At 51.1% G+C, this 21,687-nt stretch overlaps 2 protein-coding genes across 2 annotated transcripts in view; one reads left to right on the top strand and one right to left on the bottom strand.

The window, feature by feature from the left end:
* The first annotated feature begins 1,008 nt into the window (after positions 1-1,008).
* On the top strand, positions 1,009-12,658 carry TACR2 (tachykinin receptor 2). The gene is made up of 5 exons (XM_003258183.4): positions 1,009-1,989; positions 2,782-2,976; positions 8,139-8,292; positions 9,856-10,052; positions 12,058-12,658. Exons 1-5 carry the CDS (start codon positions 1,514-1,516, stop codon positions 12,314-12,316), a joined length of 1,281 nt encoding a protein of 426 aa, XP_003258231.3. The 5' UTR covers positions 1,009-1,513; the 3' UTR covers positions 12,317-12,658.
* A 2,585-nt stretch (positions 12,659-15,243) lies between these two features.
* HK1 (hexokinase 1) overlaps positions 15,244-21,687 on the bottom strand; it is an 84,579-nt gene continuing 78,135 nt past the window's right edge. Inside the window, exons 17-18 of the mRNA XM_030797603.1 lie at positions 18,295-18,528; positions 15,244-16,133 (exon numbers count right to left, since the gene is read on the bottom strand). Coding sequence (XP_030653463.1) covers positions 15,989-16,133; positions 18,295-18,528 — 379 coding nt within the window. The 3' untranslated portion in view covers positions 15,244-15,988. The remainder of the gene's footprint in view (positions 16,134-18,294; positions 18,529-21,687) is intronic.

The raw sequence follows: 21,687 nt of genomic DNA, 5'->3' as shown, positions 1-21,687 counted from the left end.
CCCCGGGAGACAAGGGCTGGGTGTCAGGGAAGTGACACACAGGGAGAAGCAGAAAATGGACTGGGAGTGTGGGGGCCCAGGCCCAGCCACGAGAAACCCAGGCTGTGCAAGGCAGAGCCTTGGGAGCACAGAGGCTGCTGTGCCACGGGTTGCTGGTGAATGAGAGGCCTCCTCTGCTTTAATGAAGAGCATGCCCCCGCAACTCCCGCTAAGCCTGCCCTGCCTTCATGGTCCACACACCACAGGTGTGCACAGGTTCATGCGTGTGTGTGAGCTTAACACGTCAGCCGCACATACAGTCACTCAGAAACATCTTCACAGCTTCACACACGTGCACACAGTCAATGACCAGGAGCAGGTATCTTGGGGCAAACCTAGAGCAGCTTCTCAGGGGTTAAAACTCCAGCTTTGCTGTGGTTCCCGGAAGAGCCCTGACTTTGTCCTAAGACAGTGGTTCTCAAAGTGAAGTGCTGGCTCCAGCAGCATCAGTATCACCTGGAAACTCGCTGGAAATGCTCCGGGTTCTGGCTCTTCCTCCTAGAGCGCCCAGAGCTGTGGGGTCCTCCCTTCGGGCCAGAAACTCCAATCATAGTTTTATGTACCAACCCCTGTGCTAAATAGACTTTGTGCACATTATCTCCATTTAAAATTCACAAATGTACTGTGAGATGCACACCATTTTTCTATATTTTTCAGATGGGGTAGACAGAGCTCAGAAAGGTTAAGAGACTTGCCTGGAGTCACCAAACCAGGCTCGAACTCCTTCTGTGTTCAGAATCACTCTTCAGACGCAGCTCCTGTCCTGGGCTGAAAGTCAATACCCGCCGAGAGCTGGGCCCTCTGTACCAGCCCCATCTCCCCCAAGTCTCTCCCTGCCTCTGCAGCCAGTCCTAAATCTTTCAAGAGACAAGGCCAAGCAGGGGGTGGGACCAGGGGTGGGAGCCAAAGCCCCACCTCGTGCGCAGGCAGCACCTCTGCCAAGGCCCCCGCTGGCTCTGCCCCAGAGAACGGCAGGGAAGCTGCAGCGAGGGCTGGCAGCTGGCAGAGTCCTGAGCACCCAGCACCCAGCCCGGCTTGCACCCCAAAGCCTGGAGAAAGGCTGCTGAGCCATTGACCTGTGGATTCCAGACACTCCCGCTGTGCATTCCTCTGATCTGGAAGGTTTCCTGAATTACGTGATGAGAAAACCGGGTTCGAGTCCTATCTTGTCACCAACTTCCTGAGTGACCTGAGCTGGTCCCGTCCCCTTTTGGAATCTCCGTCTTCCGTCTCTTCGGCGAAGGGGTTGATTTATAAGGATGCCTTCTGCTCTGACGCTGTGATTTGAATTCTGTGTTTCCACGTGACATTCGAGAAGTCTGGCCGGCAGGATGGAATCTGAAATGACAATGGTTCTGGACTAGGCTTTGTGCTCAGCCCAGCTCATCTTTGCCTGAGACCTAGGAGTGGCCCCAGGCTCTCCTGATGTGCCACCATACTTGGCATCTGCTCTTCTTCCTGCCCCCGTATTCCCATGCTCCGAAGGGGAGTTCTCTTCCATAGCAAATCCGGGAGGAGCCGAGGAGCCAGGCCCTTTGTTCCAGACCCAGAAGCAGCCATGGGGACCTGTGACATTGTGACTGAAGCCGATATCTCATCTGGCCCTGAGAGCAACACCACGGGCACCACAGCCTTCTCCATGCCCGGCTGGCAGCTGGCACTGTGGGCCACAGCCTACCTGGCCCTGGTGCTGGTGGCTGTGACGGGCAATGCCATCGTCATCTGGATCATCCTGGCCCATCGGAGGATGCGCACAGTCACCAACTACTTCATCGTCAATCTGGCGCTGGCCGACCTCTGCATGGCTGCCTTCAACGCCACCTTCAACTTTGTCTATGCCAGCCACAACATCTGGTACTTTGGCCGTGCCTTCTGCTACTTCCAGAACCTCTTCCCCATCACAGCCATGTTTGTCAGCATCTACTCCATGACCGCCATTGCTGCCGACAGGCAAGAGGGTCCTTGGGGAAGCTGGGGGGAGCCTCCTCACTGAGCCGGGGCTCAGACAAGGGTGGTGACATGCCTGTGGTTACACAGCAAATTTGGGTAGAACCATGGGAATGGCCTCCCAAATCTGGTCATGGTCCAAAACTATGAATCTGGAAGGTGGGGGTACTGTGGAGCCGAAGAAGGTAGACTGAGGGTTAGACACAAAGAAAGACTTTGCATTAGATGCACTAGACGGGTTGTTCAAGTCTGTAGGGGAAGTGGGCAATGTTTTAGGGACCTTCTGAAGTGTTCTTTCCTGGAGTTGATCTTTGTTTTGTTGTCTTTCTTTCACTCCAAAGATATGTCTTATACTTTTTTTTATTATTCCAGATAGATTACACAAGGGGAAAATGTTAAGATTGCTTGCAATTACAATCTAATAGGGCCAATTATTTTCCCAACGCTGCTCAGGGCTGAGCTTCAGGCTAATGTTGGATGCTTGGTCTTGCCCTGAGATGGGCTTCCAGTGTGGCTTTCTTGCGGCCGTCCACGGGCATGTCCATGCCCAGAGGGAAATGGTGGGCTGAGGTGCCTGGGCTGGGGTTCCAAGGCATCAGCATGCTGTGTGGCTGTGGGAGAGTCACCAGCCCAGCAGGCTCTCTGCAGGTTGGCTGATACTATGATATCGGCAGATGGCAGCAGTGCGGGAAAGGGCTAGGGGGCATGGGCCCGGGTTGGGAGAGAGGGAGACAGGGGAAAGGGAGCTGGGCTAACAGGAGGGCCCCTGCCACTCAAGCTGCCCTCTGCTCACAGGTACATGGCCATCGTCCACCCCTTCCAGCCTCGGCTTTCAGCCCCCGGCACCAAGGCGGTTATTGCTGGCATCTGGCTGGTGGCTCTCGCCCTGGCCTCCCCCCAGTGCTTCTACTCCACCGTCACCATGGACCAGGGTGCCACCAAGTGCGTGGTGGCCTGGCCTGAAGACAGCGGGGGCAAGACGCTCCTCCTGTAAGGCCTCTAGGGGATTGTGGAGGGCAACAGTGTGTGTGTGTGCACGTGTGTGTATGTACATGTGTGTGCATGCATCCATGTCCATGCATGTGTGGTGTGTGTGCATGGGTGTACACATGAGTGAGTGTACACGGGATTATGTGAATATACCTATATGCTTAGTAAGCAACACACACGATGTCGCCAATCTGTTCTTAGCACTTTACATATATGGGCCCATTTAATTCTCCTAACAACGTGGGGTATATATTATATTATTATTCTTACCATTTTTTAGATGACACTGAGGCACTGAAAAACAAAGTAACATGCCCAAAACCACACAGCTAGTAATTCAAATCCAGCTAGTCATTTGAATCCAGCTATGGATTCATAATAGTACCTTGCTTTGTGAGCGTAAATGAGATAGTGTACCTGAAGCCCTTAGCACCATGCCTGGCACAGAACTGGTACCCAGTATGTGGTAGCTTAAATAGGGGATACATGAAAACACACCTGGGGGTGGCAGATCCTTCCCACAAAGTCCCAGCTGCCCCAAGCATGAGAGTGTGCATGGTCTGAGGTGAGGGCTGCCAGGTAGCCATGGCAACACACCTCTCCTCCAACACCCTCCCTGCCTGGTCTCCATCTGTCCTGAGCACCTGCCAAGAGAAGGCTGCTCTTGTGGGCTTCAGGGATAGGGAAGGCGCCGTTCTTCTGAGAAGCTGTTCCTGCGGACTGGCGAGTCTCGAGGGCAGGCCCTGCCCAGAGTCTCTGCCCCCTCCCTGCACCCCATCCTCTCACAGAGGGCGGTATCCATATATGGGGAATGCCCCGCTTTCTGGCTCAGCAAAGGGTGGAGAGCAGAACATATTGAGACCGGCCACTTGGGGGCGGTATTTCTCCACCTTAATACAGGACCACAGTGCGTGCCAGCTCTCTGGGAATAGTGAGTTCCAACCCAGATTCAGGCGACTGGGAAAAACAGGCGGGCAGGGGTGGGCTAGGAAAGCCATACTTTAGTGTTACTTAAAGTTCCGAAAGGATTTGGGGAAAGCCTGGTTTTAAGTGTGAGAATGTGTTATTGTTTTTCTTGGGGGAGAGCCTAATTTAGGATGAAGGCTCCATCCACACAGGCTCATGTAACTGTGTGTAATTAGGAATCTGATGAAATTAAAGATGCCCTCTTCAGGAACATGTGCACACACCCCCAAAATCAAAATACAAAAAGACTCCCTTTGGGAGGCCAAGGCGGGCAGATCACCTGAGGTCAGGAGTTCAAGACCAGCCTGGCCAACGTGATGAAACCCTGTCTCTATTAAAAATATAAAAATTAGCTGGGCGTGATGGTGGGTGCCTGTAATCCCAACTACTTGGGAGGCTGAGGCAGGAGAATCGCTTGAACCTGGGAGGTGGAGGTTGCAGTGAGCCAAGATCAGACCATTGCACTCCAGCCTGGGCGACAAGAGCAAAACTCCGTCTCAAAACAAAACAAACAAAAAAAGGCCGCCCCATGGAACTCTTCCCCTCTGCCTTCTGCATGGAGACCTAGCCCAGGGTGAATTCCTGTCCTGCACAACATCCTAGGAGCAAGCAACAGAGGAGTGTGGCTCCTGCTAAGGAAGGACTTAGAGATGGCCTCCTCCTTTTACAGATGGGGAAACTGAGGCTGAGGGAAAGCCCTGACTTGCCTAAGATCATGCTTTAAACAAGAAGCTGGACAAGAGCCCTGTTCTGACTCCCACAGTGCTGACCCTCAGAAAAGGGGAAATTTGGTCATGATTAAATCTGTAGACTGATATGACACAGACTTCCTGTGCCTCTCTGGGCCTCAGTTTCCTATCTGGACACTGAGATAGGTGGCCCTGTAGATCCTCACTCTGTAAGGTGATGGGCCCTGGCCCTCGTTGCCCCTACTGCCCTCTTATCTGCTCCACAATGGGGTTCTCAACCCAAAGCCTACTTGAGGATCAGGGAGTCTAGAAGCGCCTGAACCTCTTGTAATTGGCATGCTTGCCAAAAGAACCCAAGCAGAATTCTAAACACAAGACTTTAGGAGGGAGATTTACTGGAGCCATTATAATCACCCAGTGGATTCACCTTGCCTGCTGCCTAGACAGAACTGATTTATCAAGACAGGGGAATTGCAATGGAGAAAAAGTAATTCATGCAGAGCCGGCTGTGCAGGAGACCAGAGTTTTAAAATTACTCAAATCAGGCCAGGTGCGGTGGCTCATGCCTGTAATCCCAGCACTTTGGGAGGCCAAGGCAGTGGTCAGGAGTTCAAGACTAGCCTGACCAACATGGTAAAACCCTGTCTCTACTAAAAATACAAAAATTAGTAGGGCATGGTGGCAGGCACCTGTAATCTCAGCTACTTGGGAGACTGAGGCAGGAGGATCACTTGAACCTGGGAGGTGGAGGTTCTGGTGAGCCGAGACCCCACCATTGCACTCCAGCCTGGGCAACAAGAACAAAGCTCCATATCAAAAACAAAACAAAAACAAAAACAAAATCAAATCAGTCTCCCTTAGCATTCAGGAATCAGAGTCTTTAAAGACAATTTGGCAGGTAGGGGCTTGGCAAATGGGGAATGCTGATTGGTCGGGTTGGAGATGGAATCATAGTGGGTCGAAATGAGGTTTTCTTGCTGTCTTCTGTTCCTGGGTGCGACAGCAGAACTGGTTGAGTCAGATTACCCGGTCTGGGTGGTGTCAGCTGATCCACTGAGTACAGGGTCTGCAAAATATCTCAAGCACTGATCTTAGGTTTTACAATAGTGATGTTACCCCCCAGGAATTTGGGGTAGGTTCAAACTCTTGGAACCAGAGGCTGCATGACCCCTAAACTAATTTTTATTCTTGTAGCTAATTTGTTAGTCCTGGAAAGGCAGATTGGATCCCAGGCAAGAAGGGGATCTTTTCAGGAAAGGGCTGTTACCAATTTTGTTTCAGAGTAAAATCATGAACTGAATTCCTTCCCAAAGATAGTTTGGCCTACGCCCAGGCATGAACAAGGACAGCTTAAGGATTAGAAGCAAGATAGAATCGGTTAGGTCTGATTTACTTCACTGTCATAATTTCCTCAGTTATTTTTGCAAAGGTGGTTTCACCGTGGGTCCACTTCCCTTGGGGTGGCAGCACCTCTAGAAAGGGGCCCAGCAAGCCTAGCACGTGGCAGGTGGAAGCATGAGGTTTGGGAACACCTCAGTCCTCCCAGTAAGAAAGAAAAAGTCAAACGACAGGACCTGGGGTCTCAGGCCCATTGGCGGAATGCTCCAAGGACCCTGTTCCATGAAAGGGACCCCCAAATGCCAAAGGAGCCGAGACCCAAAGAAGGAGGCAGAACAAATCCAGTTTGTCAGTATTGGGTGATTTATTGAGGGAATTTACAGACCGAAGTGGGATCTTGGGTGGCCACAAGACAGGTGGAGCTCTGCATTCTCACACTGTAGACGCAAGGCTTAGATACCATAGGGGAAGGGTATTCATGCTCCCGCAAGAAAACCAAGGGCAGCCCTCCAGAACAGGCAAGAATGCTATGTGCGTCACAGCCTACGATTTGTGGAGTAACATCAAGGTTGACATGTTCTTACACTAGGGGCAGTAAATAAAGTAGAAATCAGAAGGCAGACTGGGGCGAATCGGAAGTCAACACAGGGGAGTGGCATCCAAGGTGGAGTCACTTTTGTCTCCACAGGCTCCCACTGCAGACCTGCAGGGGATTCAGTCCCCAGCCTGCAGCTCATCAGAGAGAGGCTGCAGCGTCACTCATAAACCAGAGATCTGAGAACTGGGGACACTGTCTTTTTTTTTTTTTTTTTTTTTTTGACAGGGTCTCACGCTATCGCCCAGGCTAGGGTGCAGTGGTCCAATCATAGCTCACTGCAGCCTCGCTCTCCTGGGCTCAGGTGAACCTCTTGCCTCAGCCTCCTGAGTAGCTGCAATTACAGGTGTGCCCCACTATGCCTGGCTAATTTTTTAAATTTTTTAAATAGAGATAGGGTCTCACTATCTTGCCCAGGTTGGTCTCAAATTCCTGGGCTCAAACAATCCTCCCATCCTGGTCTCTCAAAGTTTAGGGATTACAGGCATGAGCCACCACGCCCGGCCTACACTGTTTCCAAAAGGAAATGAAAAGCCTCAACACAACCCAGTGTCCTCCCTGGGGATGGGGTAGGAAGCCACGCAATGGTACTCTGCACCACTTCCTCAAAGGTGATATGAAAGAGCATTTGCTGACACAAACGAGGTTCCCAGCCAAATGCTGATGAGCCGTAGCAGATGACACAGCAGCATGTGATATATGGCGCTTTTCCACTGTCCCATTCCTCCATAGCGATGTTGGTACAGATGGAGCCTTATAAACACCAGTCATTCTATCCATCCAGACAGATACAGATTATATATATATGGCTATACTGTAGGATACACTCCAAGACCCCCGGTGGATGCTTGAAACTTCAGATAGTACTGAATTCTTTCCCTCTGTATATATATACTGTGCTTTTTCCCTCAACATACCTATGATAAAGTTTAATTTATAAATTAGGCACAGTAAGAGATTAACAATAACTACTAATAAAACAGAACAAGTATAACAATATACTGTAATTAAACTTCTGTGAATGAGGTCTCTCCCTCTCAAAATATCTTGTTGTACTGTCCTCCTCTATTTTGGATCCGCAGTTGGGAGGGGTAACTGAAACCTGGGAAAGTGAAACTCCCGTCAGGGGTGACTGCTATTCATACATATGATTCTGGAAAAAATATGCCATATATTAATAGTTAATGTTAATAGTGGTGGGAGTGGGATAATTTTACTGCCTCCTTTGTGCTTACTGGTATTTTAAATTGTAAACAAATTATTTTTTAATTTGTTTCGTTCACTCTTCCTTTTTTTGACAAGTGTCTATCACATGGAAGGACGCAGGGCTACTGCTGGCGTCCGACGCAGGGCTACCGCTGGCGTCCCTTTTGCAGGGGAAGCCGTCTCCTGGTACACAGGCTACCCAATGTTCCCTTTATTTTTGTTTAAATCAAACCAAGTCCCTGGGAGGCGCCCAGGGTGGGCCCGCAGGGGCGGCTCCACAGTGCCCGCGGGGTCCCAGGACCAGGCGCTGGCAGACTTCGGAGTCGCCCCCGGGCCCCCCGCTGCCCAGGCCCCGGCTCTCCCTGCAGGTACCACCTCGTGGTGATCGCCCTCATCTACTTCCTGCCGCTCGCGGTGATGTTCGTCGCCTACAGCGTCATCGGCCTCACGCTCTGGAGGCGCGCAGTGCCCGGACAGCAGGCGCACGGTGCCAACCTGCGCCACCTGCAGGCCAAGAAGAAGGTGGGCGTGGGGGCGGGGCCTGGCGGGGGCGGGGCGGGGCGGGGCCTGGCCCCGCCCTGGGGAGCCGCCCTTGCGGTCTCAAGGCCGGTCCGCAAGAGGGCGCCCGGGAGAAGCTTGCGGAAGCCGCCTTTGCGCGAAGCCTGGGGCCAGAGCCTCACCGCGTTCCTCCCAGCCGGGCGGATTTGCCTTTGGTCTTTGGTCTTTGGCCAAATACAAAATTAAAGAAACTTGCCGGGCGCGGTGGCTCACGCCTGTAATCCCAGCTCTCAGGGAGGCAGAGGCGGGAGGATAGCTTGAGCCCAGGAGTTCGAGACCTGCCTGGGCAATATAGTGAGACCCTGTTCTCCACAAAAAGGAAGAAAAAAAAAAATTAAAAAAACTTCCCAGAATGTTAGGGGAGTCAGGGACTCCTACAGCCCCATAGAATCCAGATACCTCCAAGATATATATATATATATATCTTAGAATGATAAACTATTAAAATCTTAGACTTTCTGAATAATCAGAATGTTGAATTTGAGAAGCCCCACAGAAGTATAGAAGGTGCCTAGGCAGTCACAGGAGAGCCCTCAAAGGCTGGAACTGCGGACCTCAGAGGTCGTGGAGACCGGATTGTTGTCCCGCTTCATCAAATCTGTCTCCAGAAGTGCCAGTGTCCCCCTACTCCCTGCCATCTAGGGCCCCCCGAAGGTCCTGACAGAGCCCTCTGCGCCCCTGACGCCCTTCACCCTCCTCCAGTCCAAGCTTGTCCTTGCCCCCTTCCTGCCAGGCAACAGGGGAGGTAACGGGTTAATCACACCATGTAGCCAGGTCAAAGCCACGGCTTCTCACCCAATAGCTATAGGCATCTCTCTCAGGGTGGTTCGGGAAGATAGCTGCACATGGGCGCCATCTAGTGCCCCGCATGGAGCACTGGCCTCCATCTGCTCCACACTAGGGGTCTCAACCCAGATCCTACGTGAGGATCAGGGTGCCCAGGAGCCCCCAGACCTTTTGTAATTGGCATGCTGGGCTGCCAAACAGAGCAGGAGTGTGCCTGCAGGGGCCAGGCTCTGAGGAGGAGGAGGTCCGGGAGCTGACCTGTGGGCAGAGGCAGGGGTCCCTGGTTGGAACCTTACAGCCCACAGAGAGAAGGGCTGTGCCAATACGGATCCCAGAGAGGAGGCGGCCTGGGAGCGCATAGCTGACAAGGGGATCCCCTAGGGATGGGGTTAGGAGAGAGAGCTCAGCCACTCTCCAGGGAGGGGGAGCTGCAGTGAATGAAGGGGTCCCAGACACCTTTTGTAGGAAGTGGCCATTGAGCTGGGCTTCAAGGGGTGAGAACTTCAAAGGAAGGATGGCAGTGTGGGCAGAGGGACCGGCCTGAGCACGGGCCTCTGAGGTTGGGGGCTAGGAAGGTCTGGGCAACACATGCTCAGAGGCCTGAGTAATAGAGCTAACGGGGTCTGAGTGTGGAGCAATTCCCAGGCGGGTGCAAGGGGTCCTCTGCGTCTGCCCTTGGAGGGCTGGGGCTGGGGCTGGGGCTTGGGCATTGAGAAGTAACTTGAGCCTCTCCTGGACCAGTTTGTGAGGACCATGGTGCTGGTGGTGGTGACATTTGCCATCTGCTGGCTGCCCTACCACCTCTACTTCATCCTGGGCAGCTTCCAGGAGGACATCTACTGCCACAAGTTCATCCAGCAAGTCTACCTGGCACTCTTCTGGTTGGCCATGAGCTCTACCATGTACAATCCCATCATCTACTGCTGCCTCAACCACAGGTGAGCCCCCACTCCAGCCCCACCCTCTGCCCTCAGGGCCCCACTGCCCGGCCCCAGCTGGGCTTCCCTGCACAGCTCAAGCATCCACCCTCGTTCCTGTAGGAACCTGTAGCCCTGTGCCCCCAGCCTGCATGAGAAAGCTGTCCTCACACTCAGCCCCCAGCACAATCCTCCCTCTGGCCTGGTCCTAGCTTGAGCCCCCTTCCTCCCCAAAGCCTCACTTGAGCCCCCTTCCTCCCCAAAGCCTCACTGTCTCCCAGGCTATAGCTCTCACTGTCTGTCTGTTCCTGCTGGCTCTTCTGGGTTCTGTGTCTGGGGCAAGAGAAGAGAGAAGGGAGGGCCAGAGAGATGGAGGGGAGGGGAGAGTCACCGAGGAGGCGGGACAGACAGACGAAGGAAAGAAAAGCCAAGTAGCGGGAGGGAGGGACTGACTTCTGTTCTAGTATTTTCACGAGCTTCCTACTGAGGGCTTTCCTGGAGCCGAGTGAGTGGCACCCATCTGGCAGTGGAAGCAGTGGATGGAGGCTGGGGCCAGCACAGGGGTGGGGCAGGCTGCTGCCTGGAAAGCTCACAGTGCATGCCCTGTCCTCCAGGGGCTTTCAGGGCAGCTGGGAAGTGACCTTGGCAGACACAGCCAGGAAGGAGGGGGCCAGAATCTCACTCTCCTGGCATCATCCAGTTTCCCTAGCCCTTGTGATTCTGAGGAACTGAGTCCCAGAGAGGGGCCTGCACTTGCTCTGGGGCACCTGGAGAGGTGGGGGGTGGTGATTCAGGCAGGAACCCAGCCCCAAGGAGTTCTGCAGAGCAGGCCTTTCCGTCGCAGGAAACCCTGAAGGTGGGGCAAGTAAGGGGCGGCAAGAGGTGGACAGAGTCTCACCTCAGTGAGACAATGATGTGGGTGAAGGTGGCCTTGGACCTCTTTGTTCTGTCACCTCCCTGGCCAGGTAGCCAGGCTACTCATAATGCCATTGGGATCTTTGTTGCTTAGACATTTCACCTGCCTAGGGCAGGCCAAAAGGAAGTAAGGAGCTGATTTTTTGCAGGAGGCCAGAACTCTCTATCTCCTAAGAGGGAAGTAGATAACAGGAGAGAAGCAGGTGTCATCCCCACTCTACAGATGGGGAAACTGAGCTTCAGAAAGGAAGATGCTCCCAAATTCATACAACAAACAGTAAAGCCAGGACTCCATGTGTCTCCAAGGCCTGTCATCTTATCCCCACACCATGCATTTCTCTTTTAAATATTTGTGGGATTGAAAACCTGGAGACAGGGACTCTGATATCTGGGAGGGGCCACCAGCCCACCGTGTCTGTGGGTTGATTACTCTCCTGCTACCCAAGGGAGATACAGTCCCTGGGAGTCTAAACAACACCCCAGGCTCTACAAGATCCTGACATCACTTCTGGATCATTCCCTTCTCTGAGCGGTCGGCATTCCCTTTCTGCCGTCTGATTTCTTCCACTCACCGTGTGTGCTTCCTCTGAACTCCCCGTTCAGTGCTGCCGTGGGGAGAGCTGTTTGTTTTCAGGCAAATGCATCAGAACTTGGTGGCTCCGAGTGTGGGTTTTTCAATGCAGTCCCCTTGGGAAAAGCATCCTTGTTCTCCCAAGTTGCCAAAGCCTCCATTGTGTTTTAGCAGGTTCTTCTTTGACTCCTCCCTTAGAAGCCAGTTAACAAGTCAAACGAGAACATCTGCGTTTTTTTGTTGTTTTTTTTTTTTTAGTAATTATGCTGGGGTGGTTTTTTGTCTGTAATAACAGATGACCTAAATCACCTTAGTCACCCACTTCATTCACTACACCCAGCTCCAGAACACTCTGGCAGTTTCCAAAAATCAAACTCACCCATGAAGGCATCTCTCAAGAGCCCCTGAGCCATGGGAGGCTCTTAGAGAGAGACAGTGACTTTCCTCTGGAAGGGAGTCAGTTTCCTGGGGGTGGGGGCAGTCACATCACAGCTCCTGTGCCCCTAACTCCCTGGCTCAAGGTGCCCTTGGCTCCCCCAGGTTTCGCTCTGGATTCCGGCTTGCCTTCCGCTGCTGCCCGTGGGTCACACCCACCAAGGAAGATAAGCTCGAGCTGACTCCCACACCCTCCCTCTCCACGAGAGTCAACAGATGTCACACTAAGGAGACTTTGTTCATGGCTGGGGATGCAGCCCCCTCCGAGGCTACCAGTGGGGAGGCGAGGCATCCCCAGGATGGATCAGGGCTATGGTTTGGGTATGGTTTGCTTGTCCCCACCAAAACTCATGTTGAAATTTGATCCCAATGTGGCAGTGTTGGGAGGTAGGGGTTAGTGGGAGGTGTCTGGGTATTGGGGATCGATCCCTTATGAATAGATTAATGCCCTCCAGCTGCAGTGAATCATCACTCTTGTGGGAATGGACTAGTTCCCAAGATAACAAGTCGTTAGAAAGAGTCTGGTGTCCTCAATTTCCCTGTCTTGCTTCCTCTCTCACCATGTGATCTCTTTGCACACAACACTTCCCTTCCACTTTCCACCATGACAAGAAGCAGCCTGAGGCCTTCACCAGATGCAGCTGCCCAATCCTGAATATTCCAGCCACCAGAATCATGAGCCAAATAAACCTCTTTTCTTTATAAATTACCTAGTCTCAGGTATTCCAAGAAAGCAACACAAATGGACTGAGGTAGGTGCCTACTGAACCCTGAAGCCTTGTGCCCGGCTGCAGAATAAGGTGTAGCACCCTTTGAGAAGCAGCCAATCGAGAAGACCACATCTGAAAGCTCAGCTCATGCCCCATCCTTCAGTATACCAATACAAAGACAACACGGGGCCGGAACTCCAGAAAGGATGCTGACTCTAAGAGGACTCAGCCACCCATCTCAGAGAGCACTTCAGGGGATCCAGTAAGGGTCAGAAAAGACAGTATGAGCTGATATTTATCTAATCTAGGAGATGCAAGCTCAAATGCCTTCCTGGGGCATACAAGAATATGTATAAAAGAAAAACCGCAAATGTGATGATAAAAGGCAACTGACTTCCACCCTCAGTTTGAGCTAATAGGGAATGGTGGGGGCCATGGCAACCTGGAGAGGACAGGCATTCAAAGGGGACAAGAACTACTCAGCTCTAGACAAACGTCGCCACATGGTAATGGGAGCCCACTGTTGCTAGATCTTCTAAATCTTTCAAGAGAAGCTATAAATCCACATTTGTATGTGAGTCTTCCAGATTTGTTGAATTTGACCCACATTTTCATAAACTTTGCATAAGCTAAACAAAAAGTAGCTGTGGGCAATGCAACCATGACACTGATTCACCATCAGGCTGTGGATACAAAGGAGGAAACTTCTAATTTCACAAAGCCCAGTGACTGAGTCAGCAAAGGGCTTCTCTCAGTATTTAAGAAGTCAGATACAGCCCATGTAGATGGTGATTAAGAGCCAAAAAAGTCAGCTGTGTTTCCTCAGGCAAGTCACTTTGACCTCTGCCCAGTATCAAAACTACTTCACAGGGATGCTGTGAGGAACAATGGGAGTAATGTCTATAAACCAGCAGGCCAGACCAGATTAAGTGCCCAATATGTGGTAGCCAGGACTTTGTTTTTTTTTTTTTGAGGCAGGGTCTTACTCTATGAGACCCAGGCAGGAGTGCAGTGGCACCATCATGGCTCACTGCAGCCTCAATCTCCTGGGCTCAGGGGATCCTCCTGCCTCAGTCCCCCATGTAGCTGGGACCACAGGTACATACCACCACACCCAGCTAGTTTTTAAGTTTTTTGTAGATATGGGGTCTTGCTATGTTGCCCAAGCTGGTCTTGAACTCCTGGGCTCAATCATTCCTCCTGCCTGCCTCCTGAAGTGGTGGGATTACAGATGTGAGCCACCACACCTGGCTGTTTGCCATGACTTTTAACTATTTTACACAAAAGCCACCTACAAAGCAGCAGCACAGCTCCCACTCCCACTTCTGCAGCAAGAAGCTAGAGGGCAGAAAGCAGCAACTGTCCCAACTCCCAGAAAGCTCCTGGTCTGGCCCAGCCCATCCCAAGGGCACACCTCCTCCTGCTTGCCAACTCAGCCTCCACGCCCTGGTTCCCCTGCACAAGAGCCATGTAACATTGTCAATGCACACTGGAAGGTGTAATGTTATCTGTGTTCTCCAAAAAATCACTGCTCCATAGACACCAGCACCATGCCCCTAATAAAGGGACTCTGATCTCACCAAACCAGGTGGTCTGGCAATTGGTCCTGCGGGAAGCCACTTAGAGCTGCAGTTGTGGCTTGGACATCACAGGGTGCTTGGGTGCAGAGTGACATGGAACCCACCAAGGCTAGGGGAGAATCCAAAATGGTAGCCTGGGGATGGACCAGGAATCTCTTGAGGTGGGGGTGGGAAGGGAGAGTAAAAGGGTCAGACAAGGGTTAATTTCCTAGGGATGAGGTCAATCTAAGATCCAGGAGGGGTGGGCCGGGAGTGATGGCTCATGCCTATAATCCCAGAACTGTGGGAGGCTGAGGCAGGCAGATTGCCTGAGCTCAGGAGTTGGAGACCAGCCCCGGCAACACAGTGAGACCCTGTCTACAGAAAATAAAAATAAAAAATAAAGAAAAAAGATCTGGGAGGGGGCGAGTGCAGGCACCCTGGGCTGCTTCAAGATTTCATCTGTGTTTGGGCGGAGGGGGCGGAGAGGGGTGGGGCAGAGCACATTTCATCCTTTGTCTTGGGGTTGGCAGAGAGGAAGATGAAGGGCAGGATCTGTGTGGGGATGGCAGAGAGGGGACCAGTGTTGCAGTCCTCTCACTGAACCCAAGCAGCCTGGAAGCCAAGTGGCCTTGTTCTGTAATCCCAGCACTTTAGGAGGTCGAGGGAGGCAGATTACTTGAGGTCAGGAGATGGAGACCAGCCTGGCCAACATGGTGAAACCCCATCTCTACTAAAAATCAAAAATTAGCTGGGTGTGGGGATGCACACCTGTGGTCCCAACTACTCAGGAGGCTGAGGCAGGAGAATCACTTGAACTCGGGAGGCAGAGGTTGCACTGAGCTGAGATCATGCCACTGCCCTCCAGCCTGGGTGACAGGGCAAGACTCCATCTCAAAAAAAAACCTCCTCCGCCCAGAAGGCCACAAAACTCCCCAGTGTTTGGTCTTTGCCACATCCCAAGAAACTGCGCCCCCCTCCGCCTGTCCCCCTATCCCCAGCCATTAAGCATCACTCGGGTCTTTGAATTGGTACAAAGTTTACTAGGTCATACGACATGGCTCACAAAGCGGTGGGAAATTCCAGTGATGGCATTGTTTGTTGGTTGGTTCCTTTTATCCAAATGAAGACAAGACACATTTCCGCAGGACTGTCCACCTCCCCTCACGAGACAAACAGAATGCAAGACTGTCACACGCGGCTAGGACTGGTTCCACGGACACACGATTTTGTGGCATTGATACACCACGATGCGATGCCAGGCCACAGTGGGTGCCAGGAGGGGAGGAAGCAGCTAATGCTATGCCCACACTCGCCTTCAGGCAGTGCCCCCAGGAGGGAGGCCCGGCAGTCTCTGCTGGTGATAATACATTTCACACGGGGAGAGGGAACCCCAAGGATGGGCTTTGGAGGCCCAAAAGGCCTGTCAGGTGGTGTGACTTTCCATCTCCAGCCAATAAATAACTGTTGGATGAATGCATACATTAGAAATGGATGCCACTACACTTCACACGTGGGGGACCAGGTCGAAATCAAACCATGCAGAGTGGCAGGGCAAGTGAGGAGGGATCCGGGTGAGAGATATTATCAACAGCACACGCTCTATTCTGTACCCTACAATATATACCATTAGTTGGATTTTGCTTTCCTCCCCGCGCCGGCGGGCCCCGGCGCCGGCATCTCCCAGCACGACTGGCTGGGAGGGTAGGGGGTCGCCGCTCGAAGAGAGAAGTGCTGGAGGGGCAGTTGGCTGGGGATCCCGGGCTCTTAGCTGCTTGCCTCTGTGCGTAACCGCACGCCCACGGCCGTGATGAGGGCAGCCCCCTTGCCGCTGCCATCCTCAGACAGGAGGAAGGACACGTTACATTTTGGTGACAGTTCCTTCACCGTCTGGTGCATGATTCTGGAGAAGCTAAAAAGGACAAGAAAACAGGAGAAGGTAGTTGGAGGAAGATGAGAGACGCTGGGCCTACCCGAAAACACCAAAGCACAGACAGTCCCCTGACTGGTGATGATTCGACTTAGGATTCTTCGACTTTGTGATGGGTTTATCGGGACATAAGCATCAGAAGTCAAAGAGACTCTGAACCCAACAATAAGGAGGTGAATACGGTTGGGAGGGAGGCTGCTTAGAAGCAGCTATGGCCAGTTGAGAATGGCTGGGAGGAAAGTGGGCCTACGGTCAATCCCATTGTCACAGTTTTCAGCAGGGAGGCCCAACTGCGAATCCAAACACAACACTCTGTATGGCTTATGAAGGCTAGGACATGAATAACACACACACCCACTTCGGAGCTTGAGGCTCCAGGGGGACCTCAAAACCAACAAGGATGTTAGGGGCCGACATGGATCATTAAGGCAGGCCCAAGCCGGCCAAGCACTGGATCGGTTTAGGAGGCTATGCAGGAATGAATATCACCCATCTCCAGCTGCAACCCTGAGACGCCCAGCACCCCACCCTCAACAGCCTGGCCCCCAAAGACAGGAATGCCCTCCAGTGAAGATAGTATCTGAACAAAGGCTGAATCTACATACTTGCAATTTGGGCTGAAAATGAAAGGCAGGGCCAAGCTGAAGAAGCTTGGGGTGAGGGGCTCTCAAAAGTAGTCACTGCCCTTGGTTGGGGACCTATTAGGTGGGCCGAGTGCGGTGGCTCATGCCAGCACTTTGGGAGGCCAAGGTGGGAGGATCACTTGCGCCAAGGAATTTGAGAACCTACTAGGTGCCCCATACTTTACAGATCTAATTTCTAGTCTTGCCAGTGGCTGCCACCCCATGAGGAAGATGAGATTTTGCAGAGATTAAGCAATTGCACACAGATTCTAAGTGATGGTGCCAGGGTTAAATCCAAGAGTATGTGGCTCCAAAGCCTAGCTCTAAACCACTCCTGTGTGCTGCCTCAGCTGATGGCAAGGACAGCTATTAAGGGGGAGAGACAGAGTTGAGGATGGAGCAAGACAGATGGTTCCACCCCAAGCCACAGCCATGAGGTAAGCAGGTAACGTCTACACTGAGTTGGGTGAGGTTGCTTATAAGTAGGGTGACACTATGGCCTCATTTATCTGGGATGGTCCTAGTTTGCCTACAGTCCCAGAGTAATAATTATTAGCACTTTTGACTGGCAAGAGTATCCTAGTGTAGACAATAAATAAATAATATGGTCACCCTATTCATAAAAGCCAAGGTTTGAGACATGCGGTGGATCACAATCACACAGCAAGTGCAATCACATGTCCTTCTCTGGCATGGGGGGTCAGACGCCTGACCAGAGAGAGGCCACTCCCTACCCCTCCCTGCCATGAAGCCCAGGGCCCAAACCGCTCCCGCCCTTCCAAGTCTTAGCAAACTGATTCAGCAGATGAACAAGAGAGTGGCTCTCCTCCTTTCCTATTTTATTTTTTGAGATAAGGTCTCACTCTGTTGCCCAGGCTGGAGTACAGTGGCGTGATCTGGGCTCACTGCAACCTCCACCTCCCAGGCTCAAGCAATCCTCCTGCCTCAGCCTCCTGAGTAGCTGGGACTACAGGCGTTCACCACCTTCCCCAACTAATTTTCAAAATTTTTTTGTACAGATAAGGTCTCACTATGTTGCCTAGGCTGGACTCAAACTCCTGGACTCAAGCAGTCCTCCCACCTAGGCTTCCCAAAGTGCTGGATTACAGGTGTGAACCACTGCACCCGGCTCCTCCGCTTCCTTAATATCCTCTCCCCACTTACCAACACAGCCTCTGGCCTGGCTACAGCTCACCAGGCTTATGAGTGAGCCCATGCCCACCCTCACCTCCTCTCCCACTGCCCAGCCCCCACCTAAGGGGGACCAGGAGGAGTGGGGTGAGGGTCACGTCACGCCACTGGTGTGAGCTGGCCAAGTGAAGCCACTTAGCTCTGTCTCCCTAAGGATCCCAGTCAAACCCTACAAACTGTTCATTACCTTGTCCCAGACAATCCCCAGTTCCTGAACGCACAGCCTGCAGGCTGGCTGGGGTCCCACAGGGAATTTCCCCACCCTGATACCCCCTAACCCAAAGGGATTCCAGCAAGCTCTGCGCATCCCAACTGGAAGCCCCACTCACTGTGGATGAAGCTTGTAGAGCGTCCCGTCCACTCCCACAGTCACATTCAGACGGTCCAGTCCTCTGTTCTCGCGGATCTTATCCACCACCGCGGCCATGCCTGCGCCACACAGCTGCGCGGCCCTCCTGGACACCACCCCGCACACTGTCTTGACGAGGATACTGTCATCGCAGGTGCTGTTCAGACCTAGCTGCTGGAGGATAGCCCGGACCTGGAGCAGTGCTAATCGGTCACTGTGGGGGACAAAAGCCAGAGGGTTGGATGAAGCGGGACCCATAACAGCAGCCTGGGGACCGCGTCCGAAGGATGCCCCCCGCCCCCAATCACTGTACTCATCCACAGAGTCAAGGGCAAGTGTTACATGTTAAATTGTGGAGAATTTGGCAAATCTAGCAAAATAAAAACTGAAAAATTTAAACCATTCACTATCTCAACATCTAGGAAAATGCTATTAACATTTTAATATATTTCCTTCCAGCTTATTTTTCCTAGCTGGTATGCTTCTCATGATATGCAAAATGGGATTATCCTTGATGTGTGATTTTCTTTCTCTTTCCTGTCGTGCATTGAGCAATTTCCCACAGCCTTATCTGAGAACAGGATTGGAAACAGCTGCTGCAGTATTCCCTCTAGGGATGCACCATGATTTCTTTAGCCAGCTTGGAAAAATTCAACTTAACTGCAATTTTCTGCTATTATAAAGAAACATTTTGATAAAGTTTGTTTATAAATCTTTGTGTGCAATTCCGATGTTTTTCCTTAGGATAAATTTCTGGGTCAAAGAGCTTTTGCTACACATTGCCAGATGCCTTACAGAAAATTGTATCCATTTACTCTCTCTTCAGCAGAGTATTTGGCCACGCTTATCCTCACTGGAAAAGACCATTTTTTACAACTTTTGACAGTTTTATAAGATGGTATCACAAGACTGTAGTTTAAATTATATTATTCTCTATTAGTGAGGGTGATCTTTTTTTTTTCCATTTGTTTTTTGGCCATATAAACTACTTCTTATGTCTCAAGACTTTTCTCCTGATATATTTGTCTTATTTATATTAAATTGAAAGAGATGATGATGACAGGGATGGTACAATGAAGACCAGCCAGGCTTCTTGGAGGACTTACCATGTAACATATATTTTACATACATTACCTTACTTACTCCTCAACCAACCAATGCATGTATGATTATTCCCATTTTAAAGATAAGGCAACTGAGGCTGGGAGAAATTGAGTATCGCAAAGCACACAGCTGGTGGAGAAGAGCAGGTGCAGACCAGACCTGCCAAAGCCCACCATGCCCTGCTAGGCATCTTGTCATACGTAGTACAAATGTCTTCCTCAGTTTACCGTTGCCTTTTAAGTTTGATTATTAATTTTTTTTTACTTACAGATGCTATGTAGCTATATTTGACCATTTTTCTTTATGATTTCTTTCTTTGCCTTTATGCTTCAAAAGACCTTCCATACCACTTCATACCCATTAGGATGGCTATTCTCAAAAAACTCAGAAAGTAACAAGTGTTGACGAGGATGTGGAGAAACTAGAACTTTCACGGGCTGCTGGTGGGAATGTAAAATGTTACAGCCACTGTGGAAAACAACATGGTGGTTCCGCAAACAATTCAGCAGGGAATTACCATATGATCCTGCAATTCCACTTGGGGCGCATACACACACACACACAAACTGAGAGCAGGGACTCAAGGAGATACTGGTCACCCATGTTCATAGCAGCATTAGTCACAATATCCAAAAGGTGGAAGCAAGCCAAGTGTCCATGGATGGATGAATAGAAAAACAAAATGCAGTGTGTGCGTGCAATGGAATATCACTCAGCCTTAAAAATAAGGAAATTATGGATGGGCGCAGTGGCTCACGCCTGTAATCCCAGCACTTTGGGAGGCTGAGGCAGGCGGATCACCTGAGGTCGGCAGTTCAAGACCACCTGGACCAACATGGGCAAACCCCATCTCTACTAAAAATACAAAATTAGCCGGGCGTGCATGGTGACACATGTCTGTAATCCCAGCTACTCAGAATGCTGAGACAGGAGAATCGCTTGACCCGGGAGGTGGAGGTTATGGTGAGCCAAGGTTGCACCATTGCACTCTGGCCTAGGCAACAAGAGCGAAACTCTGTCTCAAAAAAAAAAAATTAAAAAATAAAGAAATTCTAACATATGCCACAGTATGAACGAACCTTAAGACATTATGCTAAGTGATTTAAGCCAGTCACAAAGGACAAATGCTGTATGATTCTATTTATATGAAGTATCCAGAGTTGTCAAATCCATAGAGACAGAGAGTAGTAGAATGGTGGTTGATGGGGTTGGGGGAGGGAGGAATGAGGAGTTAGTGTTTGCTGCGTACTGAGTTTCAGCTGAGAAGATGAAAAGAGTTCCGGAAATGGATGGTGGTGATAGCTGTGTGACTATGTGAATGTACTTAATGCCACCGAACTGTATATTTAAAAACCATTTTGCCTAGGTAAGAGCAATGTATAGGCTTGTTAGGTTTTTTTTTTTGTTTAAGGTTTAATATTTTTCTTTCCTTTCTTTTCTTTTCTTTTTTTTTTTTTTTTTTTTGAGACAGGGTCTATCTCTGTCACCCAGGCTGGAGTACAGTGGTGCAAACTCAGCTCACTGTAACCTCCACCACTGGGCTCAAACCGTCCTCCCACCTCAGCCTCCCAAATAGCTGGGACCACAGGAATGTGCCACCACACCTGGCTAGTTTTTGTGCTTTTTGTAGAAACGGGGTCTTGCCATGTTACCCGGGCTGGTCTTGAACACCTGAGCTCAAGCGATTTACTCGCTTCGGTCTCCTAAAGTGCTGGGATTACAGGCATGAGCCACCGTGCCCAGCCTACACAGAGCCTACATTAGGTTATTATGACCATTCTAAGAAGAACACAGTATTTGCACAATTGCTTTTGTTTTTTCTGACCATTTTTCCTCCTTCTCACACAGCGTGCCTTGGAAGACAGCAAAGGCAAGGAAGAAATGTTCCCTGGACAGGAGAAAAGAAGGTGGAACAACTTGCTGAGGGGCATCAGCTCCTGGGTGGCCTGGCACCGAACCCCAGGCTGCCTTTCAGACAAATCCAGGGTGGGCCCTATGCACCCCCAATACCTGTATGTGTAGTGCACCTTCACCATCTGAAATGGAATCCATATGACCTTCTTACACACATAACTTCAAATAAATCAATATAATGCCCCAACATAAAGGATGGATAAAGGAAAGTAAGTAATTTATTTATTAAGATGGAGTCTTGCTCTGTTGCCAGGCCAGGCTGGAGTGCAGTGGCACGATCTCGGCTCACTGCAACCTCCCCCTCCCGGGTTCAAGACAGCCTCCTGCCTCAGCCTCCCAAGTAGCTGGGATTACA

This window comes from Nomascus leucogenys, chromosome 18, assembly GCF_006542625.1.
Source record: "Nomascus leucogenys isolate Asia chromosome 18, Asia_NLE_v1, whole genome shotgun sequence".
NCBI lineage: Eukaryota > Metazoa > Chordata > Mammalia > Primates > Hylobatidae > Nomascus > Nomascus leucogenys.
The sequence above is the reverse complement of the archived record's forward strand: the minus strand, read 5'-3'. Positions and strand labels throughout refer to the sequence as shown.

Bases quoted from the DNA above. Each gene is read 5' to 3' on its own strand.
- TACR2 (XM_003258183.4), top strand. From the start codon at position 1,514: ATGCTCCGAAGGGGAGTTCTCTTCCATAGCAAATCCGGGAGGAGCCGA. The intron at 2,977-8,138 runs GTAAGGCCTCTA...CTCTCCCTGCAG, and splicing joins GGGGGCAAGACGCTCCTCCT to GTACCACCTCGTGGTGATCG. The intron at 8,293-9,855 runs GTGGGCGTGGGG...CTCCTGGACCAG, and splicing joins ACCTGCAGGCCAAGAAGAAG to TTTGTGAGGACCATGGTGCT.